We start from the raw sequence: 25,514 nt of genomic DNA on the forward strand, positions 1-25,514 counted from the left end.
TCCATAGCCACACTTTGCGAGCCTTCTGCAGCTGTTTCGTTGTCGGGCTACCACAGCCGGCTCTGCCTCTGCGCATGTGCCTCGGTCTCCCCCGCCTCTCCTGCCATAGCAGCGGCACCGCGCTTCCTCCCCATGACCTTTTGGGGGTGGGTGGGTTCTGTACGGTTGCCATAGCAGCGGCTCTAGGCGGGGGGGGGGGTGATTGTTGCCACAGCAGCAGCGGCGCCGCACTTCCGCTCTCTGGGCAGTTGAGGGTGGGTTGTTGCCATAGCAGCGGCGCCGCACTTCCGCTCTCTGGGCAGTTGAGGGTGGGTTGTTGCCATAGCAGCGGCGCCGCTCACCTTCTTTCCCCCCGCCCCCCCCCCTTTCAGCCGCCATTTTGCCCGTCGTCCCGGTAACCATGGCGATCACTCCGGGCCAGGTCTTTGCTTCGCTGCTGTCGGACGCAGAGAACGGCAAACGCTGCTGGCCCGAGCGCCGCGGCTCCAAGTCTCCCGTGCCTCCCCCTTCGGCGGAGCGGGAGGTGCAGGTCAGCGCCACGGCCGAGGTGTCGGCGCCTCCGAACCGGGCCCGAATCTGCATGCTGGTGGCCAGCCGGAAGGAGGCGGCGGCGGCGGCCAAGAGCAGCGTCACTCGGCGGCTCGACTACATCGTGCAGAGTGTCCGGGCACACGGCGTGAGGGTAAGGTCGGGGAGGAGAGGCAGCGTCTGTCAACACCCGGTAAAAACAATGACTGCAGATGCTGGAAACCAGATTCTGGATTAGTGGCGCTGGAAGAGCACAGCAGTTCAGGCAGCATCCGAGGAGCTTGATTTCGAAGCTACTTGGACGCTGCCTGAACTGCTGTGCTCTTCCAGCGCCACTAATCCAGAATCTGTCAACACCCGCCAGACGGGAACTGAGCAGCCTTCCCCCAGCTCCCGATACAAGCCAAGACCAGAAGGTGCTGGAAAAGCTCAGCAAGTCTGTGTAGAGAAATCTGTGTAGCGTTTCGGGTCCGGTGTTTTCAGTTGGGAGGAAGAGTCACTGGACCCCCAAACGTTAATTCTGTTTTCTCTCCTCAGATGCTGCCAGACCAGCTGAGCCTTTCCAGCAATTTATATTTGCTTTTGATTTACAGCATCCGCAGTTGTTTTCGATTTTTTTTCCCGATACCACGGGCAGAGCTTGGCGCACCACAGGCTAGAATACTGTCAAAGGGATTTTTAAAATGTGTATTTTCTTTTCTCTCCTCTTTGATTAATTCTCGCGTCTGGAAGAGGAGCTCAGATTCACATTCCAGAGTTTGTGCTGCAATGGGATTAAATTAGCAGCCCGAGAGTGACCTCTGTATCAACTTTATGCATTGGTGTAACCATGACCAAACTGACAGGTTCTAGCCTCATTATATTAGAAAGATTGGTAGCAGACTCTGGGCTGAATGGCCACCTCCTGAGCTGCATTATTCCACGATTCATCTTTGTTACAGGTCGGCTGTGTTGTTCATAGTGACTTCATTAAGTCTGACACAGTGAACATCTAACTCTTGAAAATGCAGTGAACTTGCATCAAGGATACGTCACTGTCACTTTTGGTAATGATAGATGTCACAAGTGATGCGGTGCAGCTGTAGTATTAGTGTTTGACAGTCGCTGGAAAATCCTAGCCAATATCTCATGTTAGAAAGAATTGATTGCATCCAACAGACTAATAAAAGTAATGTTTTGTATTGACTTTTTATCCAGTGACCTCATTGTAATCTTTTCAGAAACTGGCATGAATGCCATTTGCCTATTCTGACCAGGTAACCAGTGGCAACATTGTCTGTAGTGTCCTTACCCCGGACCAGGAGCCCAGGTTCAAGTCCCACTTGCTCCAGAAGTGTATGAAAGTATGGAATTGGTGAGAGTGAAAGGAATAGCTTCTGAGCCACAACAGTATGGTTTGAAGAGCTGATTATAAACGTGGTTTAGATAGATGGTTTTTAATAAGGTTTTCTGATTTGGACAGGGAAATGTTGAGGCTTGGAAACCTAGGGTAAGATTCTAAAGAAATGAAAATGTGTTGCAGGAAAAGCGCAGCAGTTCAGGCAGCATCCAAGGAGCAGGAGAATCTCCTGAAGAAGGGCTCATGCCCGAAACGTCGATTCTCCTACTCCTTGGATGCTGTCTGACCTGCTGTGCTTTTCCAGCAACACATTTTCAGCTCTGATCTGCAGTCCTCACTTTCTCCTATAAGATTCCAAAGATGCAATTACTTTAGATGAAAACAGTCCCATTAATGGTGAAGTTTGAATCCAGAGGGAGAAGACTGAGCGTAGGAGGACTCAAATGATTAATAGGTTCCAGTAGAAGTCTTGAAGTGTTGTGAAGGAATTTTATGATGAATATTTTGAATCCTTTCTTTCAGGAGACCCTAAATGTAACTAAGAATAGACTAGTGAAATAATGAATCATTTATTGTGGATAAGATATTGACAGTTGAATTTTGGACAAATTAGTGTCTACGGAGGGTAGAGACGTTAAGAGTATCAAAGAAATTTAGTCTTGAAGTACACAGAAATAGTGGAAAGGAAAACATTGTGGAAGAGTGTGGTGCTCACATCGCCTCGTAATCTGTCAAAATATGAGTGACAGAACTCCCAAATTCCATTGTTTAAAGAAACAATATTAATTTATTTTTTAACTCTAAAAGTGAACATTAAATAACAATTATTCACAACTCTAAGGCCTCCTTTCTCTTAACTCCTTATTACCTCCCTCCAAATCTATGACAAGATGCTGTTCCAATAAGATGCTTATTAAAATTAAATCAACTTAATTTCAAAACCACACAGCCACTGTCATCTTCGGTGTCTTTCTTCTTTCGGCTGAAGATCTCCTTACTGCGAACATGTTTCACATGAAAAGGTACTGTTGATAGAGAGTGTTTCCTAATTTCTTGGGTTTCTCTCAATGGCAGTTGCTTCATTTGCAATTTTCAGAATGTTTGCATTTTCAAGTCCCCAACATTGAATTGTCTCATTGGTTCGATGTTGGCAAAACGATAAATTCAAACTCGATTGGGTTTTAGTATTCTGGGGCATAATTTAAACTGGTTAAATTTGAATTGTTGTCAAAACAGGAACCAAAACTCAGGTATCCATTTCACAGCCAAATGTTACACAGTTTCAATTTTCCAGTACACTCTGAAACTGCCATCTAGTCATATACTCAGGTGCTTGTAATGTCTCAGTTCAGAACAGCATTCACTCTCTTTTAAAGGTAAAGTACACGTCTTTAAATTTATAACAATTCACAGCCTGTTCCACACAAACTGTGATTTTTTTGTGTTGTGATGCATTGACACAGCATTCCATTCAAAACTCAAGTGATCAAGAGAAGGGTGAAAAAACTAGGCCAGTTTGGAGACATAAGACACATCTGTAGCATTTCTATCCAAAAAAAAATGCTCTGCCAATGGGTGTGAAGTAGGTAAGAATTTGATAATACAGAATTTGAAGTAAACAATCATACTGATTGATAAGAAGTGAAATTTGAATTGTGTTTCCGAGTTAAAGCTTAGAAATCAAGGCTCTGGAATTGTCGCATAAAGTCTATCAAGTGAAGCAAAGTTTATTACAGTTCTGTACACAATAACTTGAGTTGACAATTTTGACTACTTTACAGCAATACCAAATGGGCACTCTGACGACACAAAAGTAGATGTGTGATTGCAGGGAAATGGTAGAGAATACATCTGTGTTGTCAGCACATAATAAACTGATCCTGTGTTAGTGGAAAATGTCCCTGAGGAGGTAAGATGTTAATGAGAGGCCAAAGATAAATTGATTATTACAAGACACCATAACAGAGTATTGTTTTTTTTAAAGGAAATGCTGGAGCTGACTTCACAGAGGCAATAAGCATCTGATTTCATTACCATGCAGCATGTTCACTTGTGCTCTACAGCCTTATAGATTAACCTTTTCATGAAGGCTTCCTGTGGCTAAAAGAAAATCAATAGTGAATGCTTACTGCACTCCTTTAGCTAATTAAAGCAATCCAAAGTAAACTTTAAGTATGTAAAGTGCTTGTTTATTTTGAAACTGGACTTGTTCTCCAATGGGAAATACCCTCAGATGCTGTTACTGAGCTATATGAACAATGGTGGTGGCAGCCAGAAACCCTCTTAGTGCTGAATTAGCTTTGCTCAACTTGATTAGCTGTAGAATACTGTAGTAGGAAAATCAACTGTAAAAACAAAATATTGACATCCTTACCCCTCCCAACCTCCCCCCACCAAAAAAAATCCTCCATTGTCAATATCTGGGGATTAATGTTGACCAAAAACAAAATTAGACCACCCATAGAAATACTGAGGCTACAAGTGCAGCTCAGGTGCAAGGAATTATGCAATGAGCAATTCGCCTGCTGTATCCAACACCTGTCCACCTTCTATAAGGCACACTCAGGGGTGTAATGGAACATGCTATGCTTGACTTGATGTTAGTTGCTCCAAAAACGCTCAAGAAGTTTGATACCATCCAGGACAAAGCAGCCTATCTGACTGGCATCCCATCCACTACCTCAACATTCACTCCCTTCACCTCCAATGCACAATGGTAATAATGTGTACCACCTACAAGATGCACTGTACTAACTTACCCAGGGTCCTTTCACCACATGTTCCAAACACACTACATCTATTACCTAAAAGGACATGGCAGCAAGTACATGGATACATCACAATATTCAAGTTCCATTCCAAATCTCCCATCGTCCTGACTGGTATTTACTGCTGTTCCATTATTATTGCTGGATTAAAATCCTGGAACTCCCTTCCTAATAGCATAGTGGATGTTCCCACACCCCAGGGACTTTAAGAAGGCAGCTTACGACCATCTTTTCTGTTGCATTTAGAGACAGGGAATAAACACAGGTCTAGTCAATAGCTCCCACATCTAGTAAATGATTAAACAAAATCTATCTCCTGATTTCTTTTGCCTCCTATCTTTGCTTCCTCAAATCCAATAAATAGAGATTTGAATAGAATGAAGAGAGTTATAGAAGTACTGAGCCTGGAAATGGGCATTTTGCTTTGATAGATCAATGTTATGTAGGTGCTGCATATGAGCTTCCTCCAACCCTTCTCCTTCAAACCTGATAACCATATCCTATCTCTCTCTCCTTTTTTTGGTTTTCTGTTCTCCTTCAATGTTGCTGCTTTTTATTTCCCTATGACAGTGAGTTTCATGTTCTAACTACTCTGAATAAAAGGGTTTCTCCTGAATTCCATTTTGGATTTATTAATAACGGCAGAATTATTAAATTAGTAACTTGAATTTATGGTTTCAGTTTCCCATGCAAGTGCTACTATCATCTCCATTTCAACTCTATATAATCTTAGTCTGTTTGCTGGAGAAGAATTAGTTTTCATTTGAGGTTGCTTGTGCTGATGATCACTTCCTATAGCTAAATCTTTTATCAAGTACTAAGTTTTCTTGTAACCCATTTACCTCCACTGAATGGAAAAATGATCAAATTGTTTGTTTTAGATTACAGTTAGAAAGAAAACAGGAGCAGTAATAGGCCACATAGGAAACTGAAGTTGGTGTTTGGTATGCTTGCCTTTATTGGTCAGTGCCTTGAGTATAGGAGTTGGGAAGCTGTACAGAACATTGGTTAGGGCACTATTGGAATACTGTGTGCAATTCTGGTCTCCCTGCTACAGAAGGATGTTGTGAAACTTGAAAGGTTTCCGAAAAGATTTACAAGGAAGTTGTCAGGGTTGACAGGTTTGAGCTATAGGGAGGCGCTGAATAGACTGGGGCTATTTTTCCTGGAGCATCAGAGGCTGAGGGGGTGACCTTATAGAGGGTTATAAAATCATGAGGGGCATGGATAAGGTAAATAGACAAGATCTTTTCCCCGGGGTGGGGGAGTCCAAAACCAGAGGGCATAGGTTTAAGATGAGAGGGGAAAGATTTTAAAAAGGACCTAAGGAGCAACGTTTTAATGCAGAGGGTGGTGTGTGTATGGAATGAGCTGCCAGAGGAAGTGGAGGCTGGTACAATTACAACATTTAAAAGGCATCTTGGAGATTATGAGGACTGCAGATGCTGGAAGGTCAGAGTCGATAAAATGTGGAGCTGGAAAAAGCACATAAGATCAAGCAGCATCAGAGGAGCAAGAGAGTCAATATTTCAGCAGTGATGAAGGGTCCTGACTGAAACATCGACTCTCCTCTCTTCCACCTTCCTCACCATACTAGGTAACATCAGGTGAGAATCTCCGGTGAATCGCTGGTGGTATGTCCCACCTCTATTTGTAAATCTTGATTTCTTAAGGTGGGTGATGCCATTTACGGTTCTATTTTATCAAGGGAAGGTAGATGGGGTCTAAATGTGTTTATTAATGGAGTTCTGGTTAGAATGCCAGACCTCTATGAATTCTCGTCTGTGTCTTTGTTTTGCTTGTCATAGAATGTGTATGTTGTTCCAGTCAAAGTGGTGTCCTCCTTTGTATGTATGGAATTTCAGATTGATGACTTTTTGGAAGAACTTAGCTATCCGTCACATCAAACACTGGCAATCTTACTATTCTGTGTCAAAGTTACTCCTGGGTTCAGGGTCACAGTATATCAAACATAACTGACTATCACTTCCAGCTGTCTTTAAAAACTCTTTCCCTCGACCCTTTTATTAAGTGTGTGGAGTTCTTCGACATGGTCTGAGACCATCTGTTAACTGCTTTTGATGGTACTCTCTTACCTCCTTGCCCCATCCCACCACGTTATTTGGGTGGAACTAAGAAATAAGAAAGGGGTGATCACTTTATTGGGATTGTATTATAGACCCCCTAATAGTCAGTGGGAAATTGAGAACCAAATTTGTAAGGAGATTTCAGTTATCTATAAAGAATAGTAGAGTGGTTATGGTAGGGAATTTTAACGTTTCATACATAGACTGGGACTGCTGTAGTGTTAAGGGTTTAGATGGAGAGGAATTTGTTAACTCTGTACAAGAAAATTTTCTGATTCAGTATGTTGATGTATCTACTAGAGATGGTGCAAAACTTGACCTACTCTTGGGAAATAAGGCAGGGCAGGTGACTGAGGTGTCAGTGGGGGAGACTTTGGGGCCAGCGACTATAATTCTATTAGTTTTAAAATAGTAATGGAAAAGGATCGAGCAAATCTAAAAGTTGAAGTTCTAAATTGGAGGAAGGCTAATTTTGACTGTATTAGGCAAGAGCTTTCAAAAGCTGTTTGGGGCAGATATTTGCAGGTAAAGGGACAGCTGGAAAATGGGAATGCCTCAGAAATGAGATAATGAGAGTCCAGAGACTGTATATTCCTGTTAGGATGAAAGGAAAGGCTGGTAGGTGTAGGGAAAGCTGGATGACTGCAGAAATTGAGGTATGGTTAAAAAGATACAGAACTGGCTCGAAGGTAGATGACAGAGGGTAGTGGTGGAGGGTGCTTTTCAGACTGGAGGCCTGTGACCAGTGGTGTGCCACAAGGATCAGTGTTGGGTCCACTGCTTTTCATCATTTATATAAATGATTTGGATGTGAACATAGGAGGTATAGTTAGTAAGTTTGCAGATGATACCAAAATTGGAGGTGTAGTGGACAGCAAAGAAGGTTACCTCAGAGTACGACAGGATCTTGATCAGATGGGCCAATGGACTGAGGAGTGCCAGATGGAGTTTAATTTAGATAAATGCAAGGTGCTGCATTTTGGACAAGTAAATCTTAGCAGGACTTGTACTCTTAATGGTCAGGTCCTGGGGAGTGTGTTGCTGAACAAAGAAACCTTGGAGTGCAGATTCATTGTTCCTTGAAAGTGGAGTCGCAAGTAGATAGGATAGTAAAGAAGACATTTGGTATGCTTTCTTTTATTGGTCAGAGAATTGGTTATATGAGTTAAGAGGTCATGTTGCGGCTCTACAGTACATTGGTTAGGCCACTTTTGGAATATTGCAACATTTAAAGGCATCTGGATGGGTATATGAGTAGGAAGGGTTTAGAGGGATACAGGCCAATTCTGGCAATAGGACTGGATTTAGGTTAGGATATCTGGTTGGCATGGATGAGTTTAGACTGAAAGGTCTGTTTCCATGCTGTACATCTCTATGACTCTATGTAAAACGTCTTCAGGTTCAGCCCCACTAGACCACTAGGATTAAAAAAAAACATGCTGCAGTATTATCCCTAAGGGAAGGATTGCACACGTGTAGTATCCCATAGTTGGGAAAAGGACACATCTGGAAAGACCTTGAATCCATATTTATCCATAAGGGGTTCACGTCACAGTCAATTTCACTTAAGAGGAATCAGGATTTTTTGGAAGAATACATTCTCTTCATTGTGGGTTGAAACAAAGTATTGTCCCTGCCTGTTGGAGCAATTAGTTTGTTCTAAGTGTTATAGTGGAATATTGGACATTTCATTGAATATTTTGTGTTCAAATCTTCTGTTAATGTTCCAGGAGGACGGTATTATAGTGACTAAGGATTTTCGGCGAATTGAAAATGCCTATCAGATGGAAGCGGAGGTAGTATTCAGTTTCAGTTAAAACTTTTAATAAATGTGCAAAAAAAAGAGCCTTCTATTTGTTGTATAAACTATGTCCTTCGCATTAACCTATTACATTTGATTATAATGAAAAACTTGAATCTATTAATTTTTGGTTTTATAAAGGAACAGATAATTTGTAAAATATAACTTAATCCAATCACAAATGTAATATTGGAAATGTACTAATATAGATAGGAATGTAAGCAGTGAAGGAAGGACATATATTAAAAGAGGTGCAGAATGGCCAAGTAAATGGGCAACAAGGTGACAAATGGAATATGATTATTATAACTTATTTAGTTTAGCTCTAAGAATATACAAGCAGAATATATTTTGAAAAGAAATGAAACTCATCATTGTTTTTGTTAAGAGGGATGAGGGTGTACTTATGCAAGGATCTCAGAACATTTAGCATACAACTACAGCAAGCAAAGGCGGCAATGACATTGAGGTAATGTTACTGGATTAGTAACCCAGAAGCCCACGCTAAAGTTTTGAGGACATATTTTGGGAGTTGAATCACACCATGGCAGATAATGAAACTTGAATTCAGTTAAAAATGTGGATCAAAAAGCTAGCCCAGTGCCAACTATTTAGTTATAGATTGTAGATTGTTGGCTGACCAGTTTGGCTTTCAAAGTGTCCTTTAGGGAGGGAATTCTGCCATCTTTTCCTGGTCTGTCTAAACGTGACCCCAGTTCACAGCAAAGTGGTCAACTCTTTAACTGTTCTCTGAGCAATTGGAGATGGGCAATAAATACTGGTATAACCAACAATATCTGTGTTCTGTGAAAGAATAATAAAAAGACAGAATTGGAAAGATAAAAGGCATGAAAGCCTTTTTTGCAAATATACTGGAATAAAAACAAAGAGTCTTTCTCCCATTGTATGGGGCTTTGGTGAGACCACATCCGGAGTACTGTAGACAGTTTTAACCTCCATATTTAAGGGGTGAACATGCAGTTGGTGCAATAAAGATTCACTGGATTAGTTCCTGGAATGAAGAGGTTGTCTTGTGATGAAAAACTGAGTGAATTAAGCATATAGACTCCAGAATTCAAAAATAAGAGAGGAAATGTCATTAAAATATAAGAATTCTGAAATAGCCTACCAGTATAGACTCTGAGATTATTTACCTGGTTGGGAACCTTAACAAATGGCACAGTTTTAGGATTAAGGTCTGATCATTTGGCACTGAAATTTTTCTTCACTCAAAAGTATTCTCAATATTTGAAATTCTCCACATGCTTGAAAATGTTTCATTGTTGATCTTGTTTAAATAATAAAAGCTTTTAATTATTGAGGATCAAAGGTTTTGGGGAGCATACAGGAAAGTGGATTTGAGATCAGCACAGTCATATTGAGTGATGGTGGCAGTCTGGATTTACTCTTACTTCTTATATTCTTCTAAGTTTGTTTGAATGCTTTATCTGCATTTAATTGCAGAAATTGTAGCTTTTATTCTGATGAGCTGATTATTATGATAACTTTATTAAAGTTATGAATGCTGACTTTGGACAGAGAAAAGCAGCAAAAACAATCTACTGTTGAAATGGCTGCCAACTCCAGACCATCCAGCCAAATGCCTAAGCAGAGCAAGGGAAGGGAGACCTTCTACAAAAATAATTTAACACTGGCCTTCTACCAATGTTGTTGTACTAAGGATGCATAATAGCAAACTAATTACTTTTCATTAGAACTATGATTGGGAGTATCAGTTCAGCACCTTGACCTTGCACTGCCATGTAATACAATGAAGGCTGATATTATCTCAGCTTCAACTCCACTTTCTGGCCTGCTGCATGGGGAGGCGATGGCCAAGTGGTAGTATCACTAGAGTATTAATGCAGGAAAATCAGCTAATGTTCCAGGGATTTGGGTTTGAATCCTGCCATAGCACAAATTTGAATTCAATTAAAAAAAGACAGATTTATATATTCAGGAAAAAAATCTGGAATCAAGAATGTACTGATGACCATGAAACCATTGTCAATTGTTAGGAAAACCGTATGGTTCTCTAATGTTCTTCAGGGAAGGAAATCTGCCATCCTCAGCTGGTTTGGCCGATATGGGACTCTAGATCCACAGCAATGATAGTGACTCTCAATTGCCCCCTGAAATGGGCCTAGCAAGCCACTAAGTTGTACCAATTATTACAAAGTCTCAAAGAAATGGAACTGGACAGATCACATGGCATCGACACTGGAAAAGACAACAGCAGAAACAGTCCTGTAGACCCTGCAAAATCTAATTCTTAAGCTAGCAGTAATACGGGAAGTTTGTAATCTTCAAAACAAACTTGTTTGGATATTATTAGGACTATTTTTATTGCTCACAGTAGTATTTCTGGTTAAATAATTAGCAGCCAACCTAAGCACAAAAGTGTCATGTATGTACGTAATACTGAATATCTTTCACTTCATTATGTTTTATTTAGTTAAGCCAGCGATTTTGATACCATTTTGAAATATTTAAAACATACTTTTTTTTGCTTCCTAGGTATCTGTTATATTCAGTGACTTTGGCAAGATGGAGAATTGCTGTAACTTACTGGTGGAGAAACTAGATAGTTCTGTTGTTGTTGGTTCACCTCAATTCTATCATACAACTGAAGCTGTGGAAAATATCAGGTAGAATGGACTACTTTGTCTTTGTTAGCCAAGGTCAAGATCTTTTTACGCCCTGTTCTAAGATCAGTATTGTAGATTATCTATTGTACTGCTTACTCAATCTCTGAATAATTCATTTTTCTAATATATTAAAAACATACTTTTTAACCCTTTTTAATGCCCATGTAAACTGAAATTCCTTGTACATGGAATAATTTTACAGCTAGTTAAGTCTTAGTTTTAAAACACAAGTTTTGTGATCTTAATTGCAGGTTCACTTAATTGCAGCAGGTGGCATTGAGCTGGAACCTGCTACCTGCAATGATGGAGAAAATCAGATGGGTACTTAAGGGAAATAAACTTTCAGGGCTCTGGAGATAAGAATATAGATATTGGACAAACTGTGTCATGCTACAAACCAAGCAGCTTGGGCTTACTGAAGTGAATGGATTGTTTATGTGTGTGTTAATGAGTCTTATGTTTCTGTTACTCAAAATATATTGCAATACATTGGATTGCTTTAGAGTTGTATTAGTAGAGATGTTTCTACCATAGAAGTAAATGTAGAGTGAAATGTAAGGTCTTTAGGTTCAACCACTTGCATCCAAATCCAGGTAGCTTTTTTTTAGCTAAACTAATAGATCAACAATGGTTTTGGGGAATAGTTCAAAGGAAAACTAAGTTCTCATGCTTGAATATAAAAATCAACCATTGCCATTAATATCAATTTAGTGTTGACTTGAAACTGTTTTCCAGTTGACCACACATCACCAATACGCAGTTTATATTCGATCATATCTACTCAGCCTTGGTCCTAACATGTTCAGAAGAGCTGAATTCCAGCGGTTAAGTCAGAGTGACTGTCCTTGAATTCAAAGCGGCATTTGACTGAGTGTGGCATCAAGGAGCATCAGTAAAATTGAAGCCCCAGGACATTGCTGTAGAAGTTTCTTAGGGCATTGTTCTAAGCCCAACCATCTTCACTGTTTCATCAATTACCAGCCTCCATTATAAAATCAGAAGTGGAGATATTTCATGCGATTGCACAGTAAAAAGTTACAAATGGTGATGAACAGCTACAGAAGCAGGCTGTGCTGCAGTTAGCAAGATCTAGACAACAATCAGGCTTGGGCTGATAGGTGCCCAGTAGCAATATGCCACAAAAGTGCTGGGTGATGACATCTCAACAGAAGGCAGTAAAATCACTTATCCTAGATATTTAAGGCATTGCCAATTGCCAGTTCACTTACTATCAATATTATGTGGCAGACAGTCACCACTTGACAAGAAACTTTACTGTACCAGTCACACATACGCGTGGCTACAATAGCAGGTCACCGAATCACTGAATTGTTACGGTGGAGAAGGAGGCCGTTCTGTCTATCTACTCTGTCCAGCTTGTTCATGATTTTGAAAATCTCCACTATATCTTCTCCCAGTTGCATCTCTCCAAGGAGAACAGTCCCAATTTCTTCAATCAATCCCCCGAACTGAAGTTTCTTGTTCCTGGAACTATTCTTGCAAATCACTTCTACACTGTCTCAACACACTCACATATTTCCTATAACGTGGCTCCCACAACTGAGATCTAACAAGTACAAGTTCATCATTACCTCCTCATTCTTGGACTGTATGTACCTGTTAATAAAGCAACAACACTGTGCTTTATTTACTGTTCTCTTTACCTATACTGCCACCTTCAGAGATCTGTGCATATATATACCTAGCTCCCTCCTGCATCATCTTTCGAATTGTACTCCACACTTTATATTGTCTTTCAACGTTCTTCTGACTAATTTGTGTCACCTCACACTTCTCTGCACTTAACCTCATTTGCCACCTATCTGCCTATTCAACCAACCTGTCCTTTTGGAGTTTCACACTGTTCACAGTTTACAATTTTTCCAATTCAGAGGCTGGCAGTCTACAGGGACTCACTTTCTATTCCAAAAGCATGACCACCAGCTACAAGGCTATTGTTGATTGTTGTATAAGCCTGTGGGTTCACGAATGCGTTTTCAGGAAGAAAATCTGCTGTCTTTACCTGGCTGGCCTGCATGTAACTCTCAACCCACAGCAATGAGATTGACTTGTAACTGCCCTCTGAAATGGCTTATCAAGCTACTTAGTTCAAGGGCAGTTCGGATAGGAAGTAAATGCCAACCTTACATAAGCTTGATACCATCCAAGGCAAAACCCCCTTGACTGGTAGTCCATTCGTCACCTTAAGCATTCACTTCCTCCAACACAAATGCACCATAAGTACAGTATAATTTGCATTGTAGCAACTTTCAAACCCACAATCTGTGCTGCCTAGAAGTACAAGATCGGCAGGTACACAGGAACACCACCTTCTGCAAGTTCTCATCAAAGCCACACAGCATTCTGGCTTGAATTATATCACCATTGCTTTATTGTCCCTGAATCTGACCCCAACAAGCTGCATTGTGGATATATTTACACTTCAGGGACGCAGCAATTGAAAAAGGAAGTTCATTGGCATCTTATCAAAGATAGTTATTGATTCTAGATGTAGGTTTGTTCACTGAGCTGCAAGGTTCATTTTCAGACATTTTGTCACCAAACTAGGTAACATCTTCAGTGAATCACCGAATGAAGCCTGAAAATGAACCTTCCAGCTTAGCGAGCAAACCTACATCCAGAACCTCAACCTAAGCTACACATCTTCTCAAAACTTGCTAGTGATTGATTAGCAAATTAATGTAATGTCCACATTGTGAATTTTTTAAAAACTCTGTTTGTGTGATATTTTCATTAATTTTATTGTAGACAATGAAGATATTTCTTTTGGAATTAAGATGGCTTCAGGTTTAGTACAAACCAGTTAAATCTCTGCAGCCTCTTGTCACCCTAAATAAAGCCATGAAATTTATTGGCACTAAATTCCAAGTGCCTTTTTTTTAAAATCAATTCAACCACATTGCTAGGTTCACAAACATCCCTTTGAAATGTATACAAAATAATGACTTGTAAGGTCATAACTAGTCATAAAGTGGGCGGCATGGTGGCACAGTGGTTAGCACTGCTGTTTCACAGAGCCAGAGACCCAGGTTCAATTCCCGCCTCAGGCGACTGTGTGGAGTTTGCACGTTCTCCCCGTGTTGCGTGGGTTTCCTCCGGGTGCTCCGGTTTCCTCCCACAGTCCAAAGATGTGCAGGTCAGGTGAATTGGCCACACTAAATTGCCCGTAGTGTTAGGTAAGGGGTAAATGAAGGGCATTATGGGTGGGTTGCGCTTTGGTGGGTCGGTGTGGACTTGTTGGGCCGAAGGGCCTGTTTCCACACTGTAATGTAATCTAAACTAGTATATGGTGGAGGAAGCAAAATAGTCTTCAGACTCAAACAGTAGGAATTATCTTAAGTTTTTGTGGTGGGAAAGGGAGTGCTTTGTATTATTGTGCCAACTATCTTTTGGTGAGATGATTGAATTGTGCTTGAGGAAAAAATATATTTAAATGTTTAGTTATGCATGCAAAAATGTGGAAACATGTAAAAGTTTATTTTACAAATTGTAATAGCATGTGAAGTTATCAGATAGTTGAAGAATTTATTCAGCCAGAAATTTGAACTCCAGAAATTGATTGATTAATCTGTGGCCAGTTACACTAATTCTTCAGAGAAATAGCCAATCTCCCACCACAACGTCAGTGAAATTTTGGTTGTACTTCCTATAAAGAAATACAGGGCTTAATTTCTACTGCAACTACTTGATGAATTGGGTGGACTGAGTAACAGAAATTTAGCTCCTTTGCTTCACTTATATTTCTCAGCAAAATCAATGCTCTTCTGGGATGAGACACAAGAAATCAGCATCAAGTGGTTACTGCTGAAACTTGTGAGGATGGTCCCAATACAAGTGCTCCAGGAAGGGAAGTCCAGGGTAGGAAATGTCCAAGCTTTCCTCATCGAGCTGAGTAGAGCATTCACGTTCTTCTGGCCCTGACTAATGTTTCAGACAAGTTTCACCCAAAAGAGACTCCGTTGTTATCCTATTCAGGCCTTAGGTTACATACTGAGCCTTGATGATATCATAGTGTACCACATGTTTGAAGACAACCCACATGTGCAGGTCTTCTTACCATCCAAAATGTAAAATGGCTCATTTTACGATTGCGTAAACCCCTCGCTCCATTATAATTTCCTTCTTGCCTTGCGCTGTAGGGTGGTTAAAATCCAAGGCCTTAGCATCTGCTGCAATATTTTTTTTAACTAAAAAGTGTAGAGTAAAACAAAATATTATCCAAGTTCCTTTTTATTTTCTATAGACGGCAGGCATGTCTTCGAGCAGTTGCGAATTCTCGACGTAAAGCATTTGAAGTATGCCGACTGCTTGGCCAGACTCTCGGCAGACCTTTGATTGTTCGAGAAGAGGAAATTAAAGAAACTGAAGGGTTAACCTCTGAAGCACAAGCACCAGACAATACAAGACCATTGACTATACAGCAGCAAATTAGCAATGCATCTGTGACTGTTTGTTCAAAAGTCTATGTGACTTTTGAACTTAAATCAAAAGATAATGTCAAAAGAAATAATTGACTAAGACCCTTTTGAATTTACAAATTAAAGCTTTTAAATAAGGAAACCAGCTGAATTTTCAGAAAAGGCAAAAGAATGTTTCAACTGTGTGCTAATGCAGATTTTGGAAAGCAAACTCAAGATCCGTAATGGTGCTAATTTTTGACATGTTCCTTAGTGTGGATACAATGGATCCATCAGTCTTGTGCAAAACAAAACCTGCAACTTCTTATTCATCACATCACCAGTAACCAAAATATCATGGAATATCTGTCAACTTGTGGCAAAAAATGTCTAAGAACAAAAAGTTATTGACTTTTTTATTCATTGATGCAGCTATGAGGCATTTGTTATTTTTGTGCAACAGTCAGTATCATCCGATCCTTGTCAGCCATTTCCCTGTCATTTGATCTCTTGATCTTCATTACTATGTTGATACAAAATGAAGAAGGAAACTATTATTGATACAGCATGTCTTTTCATGTTGTTGAGCTTGTTGGTATTACGGATCCAAAGTAATGCAGGATGTAATTCTCTTGGTTAACTGCAGCAGTATTATGCCTGTCAATGAACACAGTAGAACTTGCAAGAGATTGACACAGGTGTGTGTTGAACAGCCACCTATCATGGAGACATGGTATGCCCTTCCACTCGTTAGTCCTGGGTAAGTGCTACAGGGGAACCAGTGGTTAAATTTATTTTTTTTAAATTATTTCTGTCACCCAAGAACCTCCTACCATCAGGCCCAGGTGTCCTTTGGAAGGTGGGTTACCTCAACTCATTGGCTGTTTTGGCCTCCAGCTATGTTAAATTCCTCCACAGGAACTTTTGATTTAGGGAGGCCTACGCCCCACTTCCACAATTGTCATTAAACGTCAGGGAATGGATGGAAATTCTGCCACTTAAGGGCCAGGTTTGTAATCTTGACTTATGATGGGTCTATCATACCACATCCTTAACTATATCCAAGCCCTTTCACTGGCATTTCTCAGAGTTATAGTCGGAACCTGGCTATATAATTGAGAAAACTTGACTCGTCTTCCCCCAGTTCCCAAAACATTCCTAGGAAAGCACTGTAGTTCCTAACAATTTCTGTAAATATTCAAATTCTAGTGTGTTAAAATGACATGTTTCTTTGATTCAATGTTGTGAACCAATACATGTTTTTTGACATGACAGAGTATGTTTAGTCAGAATGGGAAAGTTAGAAGATTTCTTAATAAAACAATTTTATTTTGCAAAAAAAAACTTTGTCTTAAAAGACATAGATTTTTTACAAACTTGCAAATGTTAATACTTAGTTTAAATAAAAACAGAGACCTCAGCAGGTCTGGCACCATCAGTGGAGAGAGAAACAAAGGTAACATTGAGTCCCTCGTACCTCTTTCTCCCTCCACAGATACTGCTGAGTTTCTTGAGCAGTTTTTAAAAAAAATTCAGATTCCCAGCTTCTGCAGTATTTAGCTATTATTTCATATTTATTTAGTTTCATCTGTTTGTTGTAATCTACCACAGTTGCTCAAGTACCCATTATTTACACATGGACCCCTGCTTTGCAATTTGTTTCTCCATACCAAGTACTTGGTTATTAAAAACCTGTGACTTGCATGCTTCTTTTTGCACAAGCTCACTTACATTGTCTGGATTGCTAACCTTCAAGCATGTATGCAGATCTTGATTGATAATTGGATAACCAGCCTTCCCACAATTTGGGGTACAGAAACCCAAGCTTCCTTCTGTTCTTATTTCTATACGTATTTGTGGATCTTTGTGTTTGTATCAACAGATACTCAGCAAGACTGATTCATTTTCTCATTCTGGAGTCATTAATGTCAGTTGTTGCTACAGGTTAGATAATTAAACTAAAGAATCAGTTTTCAATGGGTTGAAATCCCTGGCACTGCTTTGATGAGCCACGAATTAACCGTGAAACTTTAATTGTAGCAATTTTCCAAGGTCATTTTCCAGGTCATTTTCCCCATAATGTGTAGCCTATACAGCCTGTGGCAGAGGTACTAGAGATATTCAAAAGATCTTTTCCTCCAATTGGTTGAACATTTCTTGTAAAAATGTGCTGCAGGGTTTACTACTGCTGCTGCATTATGCACAGTAAAACAAGAGAAACACGTTTTGGTCTCCCTAGCACTCGGCACTAATATGGATTAAAATATGTAAGATGATTTCACTTGCAAAATACTGCAATGCATTTGCTCCCAACTGCAAGTGGCTGTTAGGTAGACCCACATATGTCACTTTTGTCAGTGCGTCTTGAAGGATCTCCTGCTGATATTACAACTGGGAGCTTGTGTAATTCAAACTGAAAAATCTAGAGTCAAGTCTGACATAGGACCTGATCTGTATAATGATGTGTAACACCAGATGGTTGCATTATCAACTGGGCTAATAGTGAGAATTCAGAAAAGCACTTTCTAAAATCCAGTCTTTGCTATTGCTCACAGAGGCAATGATTTATGCATTAATTAACAGTAATTAAAGCAGTTGTTCAAGATGCCCATTTTTTGCTCAGCAAAGCAGACCATTTCCCTTGAGAGGAACAATAACCAGTTCTTTGGCTGTAGTTCAATGTCTAAATATCCAGTGAAAGAGCTGATTTTTTTTTTCTGAAGGAATGTGTCTCAATTACATATTCTACACAATGCTTCACACACAGCTGTTTAATTTCCGTAAAAAATTCATGAAAAAGTGAGCTTGAAATTCTGTAACTAAAATAACTAGATAATAAATTATTCCATGGCTGTCTTATAATCTGACTAATTCAACCTTTCCTAGCCTTTCTGTTGTAAAAACCTTTTGCCTGAACGAGAATTCAGTCTTTGTGTTGCGCTAAAATCAGTAATTGATTTTCGATGCTTTTGAAGAGAGCAAGAAGCAAGATCCACCTTAGTGAACAACTGGTTTTATATTTGGATCAAAATGTTTCCAAATTATGAAATGAAACAACTCTGAATAAAGGTGAGGAAATTATCTTGTAGATATTTGCTGTTCATTTAAGTCAATTTTGCAGGCTTAATGGAACTGACAAAATTATTTATTAAATGCACATGTATTATTTTTATTTTGGAATTAATATCTCAGACCAGTCAATTTGGGATCGTTTTAATTCTGGGTCATATGGAAAATATGAAGTAGGTGGGAGCAGACTGCAGTTATTTGGAAATGTGCTATCATTAAACCCAACCACTTCACAAGTTGCTGCATGGCTTGCAATCAAATTTTAAATTATGTACACAGACTGGTGCTTTTATTAATAACTCATATTAAAACAACCTTGTCATACTGCTCCTACATTCAATAAAATATTATCTTTTATAGCTTTTCACATAATGGAAGTATTTGTCTCTTCCCGTCGCCCCATTATATTTTCTTTATGTATATAAACAAATGTCAGGGCCCATTGGCAAAGAGATGACGTCTAAAGAATGGTAACTCCTATGTTGGTGAGTCCAATGCAGGGTGGTGGGGGCAGCCTAACAGTTCCTCAGGCACCATCTTTCACCACTGGGCCTACCTCACTGATGTTGCCTTAGGGCTTGAACTCCTCTGTGACTCCGCGCCGGGATAACTCACCTCTGCCAATGTTGTCAGAACGCTTCACAGTAAATAACGCAATAGGTAAGTAAAAGAAAAACAGAAAGAAAACTAAAAAGAAACAAAATAGAAGAGCGGACGAGCCCTGAGCTCAGGAGCTCTTCTCTGTCGCCATCTTGGGTGCTTATTCCTAAGAAGATAATTAATCATTACAAATCACGGGCTAATGTTATAAGAACATGTTAAAATCCCACTGTGGTAGAATTGGATTCAATAAAAAGCTAATATAACCACTGTCCAATGTCCACATTTCATAAAAATAAAATAATCGAATTTTGCAGTATAGAAAGATGCCGTTCAACACAATGTATCTGTACCAACTCGATAAAAATGGCTTAGAGACATTAAACTGCCATCATTTAATTTTAATTTTAATTTTTGAAACCTTTCAAGGACCAAAATGGTTTTAAAACAAACAAAAGCAAAAATTGCTGGAAAAACCCAGCTGGTCTGGCAGCATCTGTGGAGAGAAATCAGAGTTAATGTGTTGGGCCCAGTGACCCTTCTTTGGAACTGATGGTAGCTAGGAAAAGGGAGGGGGAGGAATAAACAGTGGGAGGAATAGACCTGAGTTCTTCCAGCAATTTTTGTTTTTTGTTTCTGATTTCCAACATTTAGTTCTTTCGGTTTTTTTTAAGCTAACGAATACTGACTAAAAATGACTAAATTAAGCCAAGATCATGAAACTTTCAGTAATTAAAGATCACTGAACCAAAATTAACATCATTATAAAAGGGCACTGAAGGTCAACTCTGCATATTGATCCACATCTCTCAGGAAGTTATACTTTAAGATCAAAGGTGGTTGCAGTGTTTCACTCAGCAAAACAGGCTCAGAATACACAATTGGACTTTCACTAACATTTGCTTCAGAGTTGTATAGCAGAGACAAGGAAAAATGGATGTCTAAGCAAGAACTGGAGTAGAATGTCTCTTTCCCTCAACTTCAGTGCCCAGTGAAAAAAACAACTTAGCACTTCTTGTTTGGTTTCAGAATAACAACCATTCACTGAGAAATCAGAATCTACAAACTACACCACCACTGAAGAAATAAAATAGCTAAACAGTTTGAACTCAGGTCATTCTCACAACTCAAGGACTCTTAAGATACAATTGCCTTTACCTTTATATCTGTGTTGACAACGCCTGCCCCCATAAGTGTATTACCTGTGTTGCATATTTTTGATGTGACAAATTTATTATTTTCTTTTGGAATAGGAAGTAATAAAATCCTTCTTTCTTTGGGTTCCTTAATTTTGCTCGTCAACTAAGTTTTAATTGAAGCACGATGGCTTTGTGCTTAAAAGAAATGAAAATATTTATCTTTGATGTAAGAGTGTTAAAAAGAGAGGAACAAAAACAAATATTGCTGGTGAAACTCAACAGGTCTGACAGCATCTGTGGGAAGAAAAGGTGAGTTAATGTTTTGAGTCTGGTGACTCTTCAGTTCTTGTACTCATACTAGTGATAGTCGGCCATGTTGTTTGGTGGCTAGTTTCCAATGTAATGCTTGTTGCAGTCCTTGCAGGGTATTTTGTATATGACATTCGTTCTGCTGGTCATCACTAGTATCGATACACATGGACGAAGAGGGACACCAGTTTGTCTGGGACAATACATCCATCTTGGGACAGGCTAAACAAAGACGCACACAGGAATTCCTGGAGACCTGGCATTCAAAGTGGAACTCCATTAACAAACATATCGACTTGGACCCCATTTACCAGCCTCTTAGAAAAAGAACCAGAAGTGATATAACTCACCACAACAGACCAAGACAGATAAATAGCAAGCAGGACAGAACACAAGCGCTTCATTGGAGCCTCACTGATAATGTTACCTAGCATGGTGACAAAATGTCTGAGAAAAATTCTACCAGCTCAGCAAACAAATTTACAACCTGATCCTCAACCTGACCTACAAACCTTCTCCAACTTCACAAATGCCTATGGGTACAATACACTCAAATTAGCCCAAAGATGGAAAACCAACGCTATCCGACTGAGCGCCATGCGCCAACAACTGTCCTTCCTACACGAATGCCTCAGGAAACATGTATTACCACGATGTGTCAAATATAAACCACCTCTCAACACTCCCCAAGCCAGAAGAGCATAACAGAACGGCTGCAAGATGCTACGAGAAATGACAAATGATGCCCACAACCATCTCTGCAAACACGAACGGGAAAGTTTGCACCAAAATACTCTGTACACTAACACGACAGACCCATTCCCCTATATTTACCCCTTCACCTAACACTACGGGCAATTTAGCATGGCCAATTCACCTGACCTGCACATCTTTGGACTGTGGGAGGAAACCGGAGCACCCGGAGGAAACCCACGCAGACACGGGGAGAATATGCAGACTCCACACAGTCAATCGCCTGAGGCAGGAATTGAACCCAGGTCTCTGGCGCTGTGAGGCAGCAGTGCTAACCACTGTGCCACCGTGCCGCCTTTTCCCCAAGGTAGCGGAGTCCAAAACTAGCAGGCAAAAGTTTACTGTGAGAGCAGAAAGATTTTAAAAGAGACCTAAAGGGCAACATTTCCCTGCAAAGGGTCGTGCGTGTATGGAATGAGCTGCCAGAGGAAGTGGTGGAGGCTAGTACAATTACAGAATTTAGAGTCATAGAAATGTACTGCACAGAAACAGACCCTTCGGTCCAACTTGTCCATGCCGACCAGATATCCCAACCTAATCTAGTCCCATTTTTCAGCAATTGGCCCATATCCCCTTAACCCTTCCTATTCTGATTCCTTTTAAATGCTGCAATTGTACCAGCCTCCACTACTTCCTCTGGCAGCTCATTCCATACACTTACCACTCTCTGTGTGAAAAGGTTGCACCTTCGGTCTCTTTTATATCTTTCCCCTCTCACCCTAAACCTATGCCCTCTAGTTCTGTATTCCCCCACACCAAGAAAAGAATTTGCCTATTTATCCTATCCATACCCCTCATGATTTTATAAACCTCTACAAAGGTCACCCCTCAGCCTCCGACGCTCCAGGCAAAACAGTTCCAGCCTTTCCAGCTTCTCCCTATTTCTCAAATCCTCCAACCCGGGCAACATCCTTGTAAATCTTTTCTGAACCCTTTCAAGTTTCACAACATCCTTATGATAGGAAGGAGACCAGAATTGCACGCAATATTTCAACAGTAGCCTAACCAATGTCTGTACAGCTCCAACGTGACCTCCCAACTTGTCAACGCTCTCACCAACAAAGGAAAGCATACCAAACACCTTCTTCACTATCCTATCTACCTGCAACTCTACTTTCAAGGATCTATGAACCTGCACTGTATTTATCAAAATTAAACTCCATCTGCCACTCCTCAGCCAATTGGCCCATCTGATCAAGAACCCATTGTACTCTGAGGTAATGTTCTTTGCTGTCTACTACACCTCTAATATTGGTATTATCTGCAAACTTACTAACTATACCTCGTAATGTTCACACCTAGATCATTTATATAAATGATGAAAAGTAGTGTACCTAGCAACTGTCCTTGTGGCATTCCACTGGTCACAGACCTCCAGTCTGAAAACCAACCCTTCACCACCACCCTCTGTCTTCTACCTTCGAGCTCGTTCTCCCTGTATTCCATGAGATCTAACCTTGCTCACCAGTCTCCTATGGGAAACCTTGTTTAATGCCTTACTGAAGACCATACAGATCACATTCACCGCTCTGCCCTCACCTTTGTTACTTCTTTAAAATCTCAATCAAGTTCATGAGACATAACTGCAGAGAGAAAGAACATGTAGATACACTTAATGCAAATTAGTGAATTAAACCAATTTGTTTTGAATAGTAGTTAACAGGAGAAATTTGTAATAGTTTTAGCAACTCCCTGCATGTAATGAATATCTCATATTGGAATTATACTGCACCATTCTGGAACTTCACACAATCGAAATATGACATCACAACATTCCTTATTGTGCTGAAAATTAATAAAATGGTTAATGGTGTGCATTTGTAGGAGCACAAGGAAGCAGAAAGGTTGTATAAGCAACATTTTTTAATATAGAAAATGTTGACTTTTTTTGTAATTCATTTTTGTGGGATTGGGCATTGGTGGCTGTCTAGCATTCATTGCCCACATTTAAAATGCATCTGGATGGGTACATGAATAGGAAGAGTTTAAGAGGGATATGGGCCAAATGCTGGAAAATGGGACTAGATGAATTTAGGATATCTGGTCGGTGTAGACAAGTTGTACTGAAGGGTCTGTTTAGGTGCTGTACAGCTCTATGACTCATAACTATCCCAAGAAGGTGCAGGCACTGGTCGAGAGCACACATTTCAAACTGAGAAGCTCCAGCTCCTGCTGATACTGTGAACACTGCCCCTTTGCTGACTTCATCTTCCAGAGACCAGCATGGCTACAATCCCAATTTGAGAAAGAATGAAGCAATTTAAAGTTTCTTAAAGAGGTTACACCTTTAGCTTTAAGGAATGACTGACAGATTTCTCGCAACATTGATTGAGACAAATAAGGCAATATTCTGCGGATGCTGGAAATAAAAACAGGAAGTGCTGGAACAACTCAGCAAGTCTGACAACATCTGCAGAGAAAGAAACAGTTAATGCTTATAGAGGTGGATGTGACTATTTTGAAACTTGCTTAAAGTCAGCGTGAGAATTTTCTTTATGATGATGTTTCTGTATCATGTAAAATCTCTATTTTTAGAGTTAATAAACCAAATGGCTTCCTTTGAAGCCAGAAAAACTCGTTGCTATTCCATTTGATAATCGCTGATCTGCTTTTAACCTCAACTCTACATTTCTGCATACCCCAATAATCTTTCAGATCCTTGTTAATCAAAAATATCTCTGCCTCTGCATTAAAAATAATTAAAGATTCTGCATCTATTGCCTTTTAAGAAAGGGAATTCCAAAGTCTTACAATCCTCTGAGAACAAATGTTTCCTCATCTCTGAACCCTTATTTTCAAACTATGACCCCTAATTCTAGACTCGCACAAGGGGAAATATCCTTTCCACATTCATCCAGTCAAGTCCCCTCAGGATCATAACATTTAAGTCATCTCTGACTCCTCTAAACTCAAGAGGATACAGACTGAGCAGGATTTCTTTTTTCCATAAGGCAATCTACTTATTCCAGGAATTTGTTTAGTATAACTCCTCTGAATGGTTTTCAACATGTTAGAACAGCTTTCTGTAACTACAGTAAAGAAAACTGTATACTATACTCTAATAGTGGGGACAGTACTTTTCCAATCTGTTGATAATTAGGTGCGAGCTTTAATACCAAAACTCAAAAGAGAAATGATGTGGAGATTAGATTAGATTATTTACAGTGTGGAAACAGGCCCTTCGGCCCAACAAGTCCACACCGCCCCGCCGAAGCGTAACCCACCCATACCCCTACATCTACATCTACCCCTTACCTAACACTATGGGCAATTTAGCATGGCCAATTCACCTGACCTGCACATCATTGGAGTGTGGGAGGAAACCGGAGCACCCGGAGGAAACCCACGCAGACACGGGGAGAATGTGCAAACTCCACACAGACAGTCGCCTGAGGCGGGAATTGAACCCAGGTCTCTGGCGCTGTGAGACAGCAGTGCTAACCACTGTGCCACCGTGCCAATGTTGGACTGGGGTGGACAAGGTCAGAAGTCACATGACACCAGGTTATAGTCCAACAGATTTATTTGAAATCACAAGCTTTTGGAACGCTCCTCCTTCATCATGTGACGTGAAGAAAAGCACACAGGCACACAATTTATAGGCAAAGAGGTCAAAAGATCATACAAATGGTGTGAGTGGAGTGTCAACAGGCAGAATAATAAGTCTCTGTAGGTGATCGAATCTGTCAGACAGTGTGAGTAAAGTGTCAACGGCCGAATACCAAGTAAAGGGTTTGCCTATAATCTGACGAATTAAGATAGATAGATAATTACAAAAAATTAAAAATAACGTGGTGCTGGAGACAAACCAAATGGCTGGAATAACATGATAGGTATGTGTCACATGCTGAGAGTCTATCCAAAGTAAGAAGCAATCCAAAACTGGACAAACTAATTAAGGTAGAGAGATCATAACAAGTTAACAAGTTGATATTTTGTACAGTCATGTTCAAATGCAGCAAGATCTGGACAGTATCAAGGCTTGGGCTGAAACGTGGCAACCAACATTCACAAGTCACAAATGCGAGGCAATGCCCATCTCCAGTAAGAGATAA

The 25,514-nt window shown here is 40.1% G+C and overlaps 1 protein-coding gene across 1 annotated transcript; it reads left to right on the forward strand.

Moving 5' to 3' along the window:
- The first annotated feature begins 282 nt into the window (after window positions 1-282).
- On the forward strand, window positions 283-18,677 carry irak1bp1 (interleukin-1 receptor-associated kinase 1 binding protein 1). Its single transcript, XM_072553362.1, has 4 exons — window positions 283-682; window positions 8,453-8,518; window positions 11,041-11,171; window positions 15,436-18,677. The coding sequence occupies exons 1-4, from the start codon at window positions 401-403 to the stop codon at window positions 15,704-15,706; spliced, it is 750 nt and encodes a 249-aa protein (XP_072409463.1). The 5' UTR covers window positions 283-400; the 3' UTR covers window positions 15,707-18,677.
- The last annotated feature ends 6,837 nt before the right edge of the window (window positions 18,678-25,514 follow it).

The sequence above is a fragment of the Chiloscyllium punctatum genome, chromosome 3 (genome assembly GCF_047496795.1).
Source record: "Chiloscyllium punctatum isolate Juve2018m chromosome 3, sChiPun1.3, whole genome shotgun sequence".
Classification (NCBI taxonomy): domain Eukaryota; kingdom Metazoa; phylum Chordata; class Chondrichthyes; order Orectolobiformes; family Hemiscylliidae; genus Chiloscyllium; species Chiloscyllium punctatum.

What these genes read in the sequence shown, in the direction of transcription:
- irak1bp1 (XM_072553362.1), top strand. Translation starts at nt 401, where the DNA reads ATGGCGATCACTCCGGGCCAGGTCTTTGCTTCGCTGCTGTCGGACGCA. An exon ending in CCTATCAGATGGAAGCGGAG is followed by an intron (nt 8,519 to 11,040) that starts GTAGTATTCAGT and finishes TTTGCTTCCTAG; the next exon opens with GTATCTGTTATATTCAGTGA. An exon ending in GAAGCTGTGGAAAATATCAG is followed by an intron (nt 11,172 to 15,435) that starts GTAGAATGGACT and finishes TATTTTCTATAG; the next exon opens with ACGGCAGGCATGTCTTCGAG.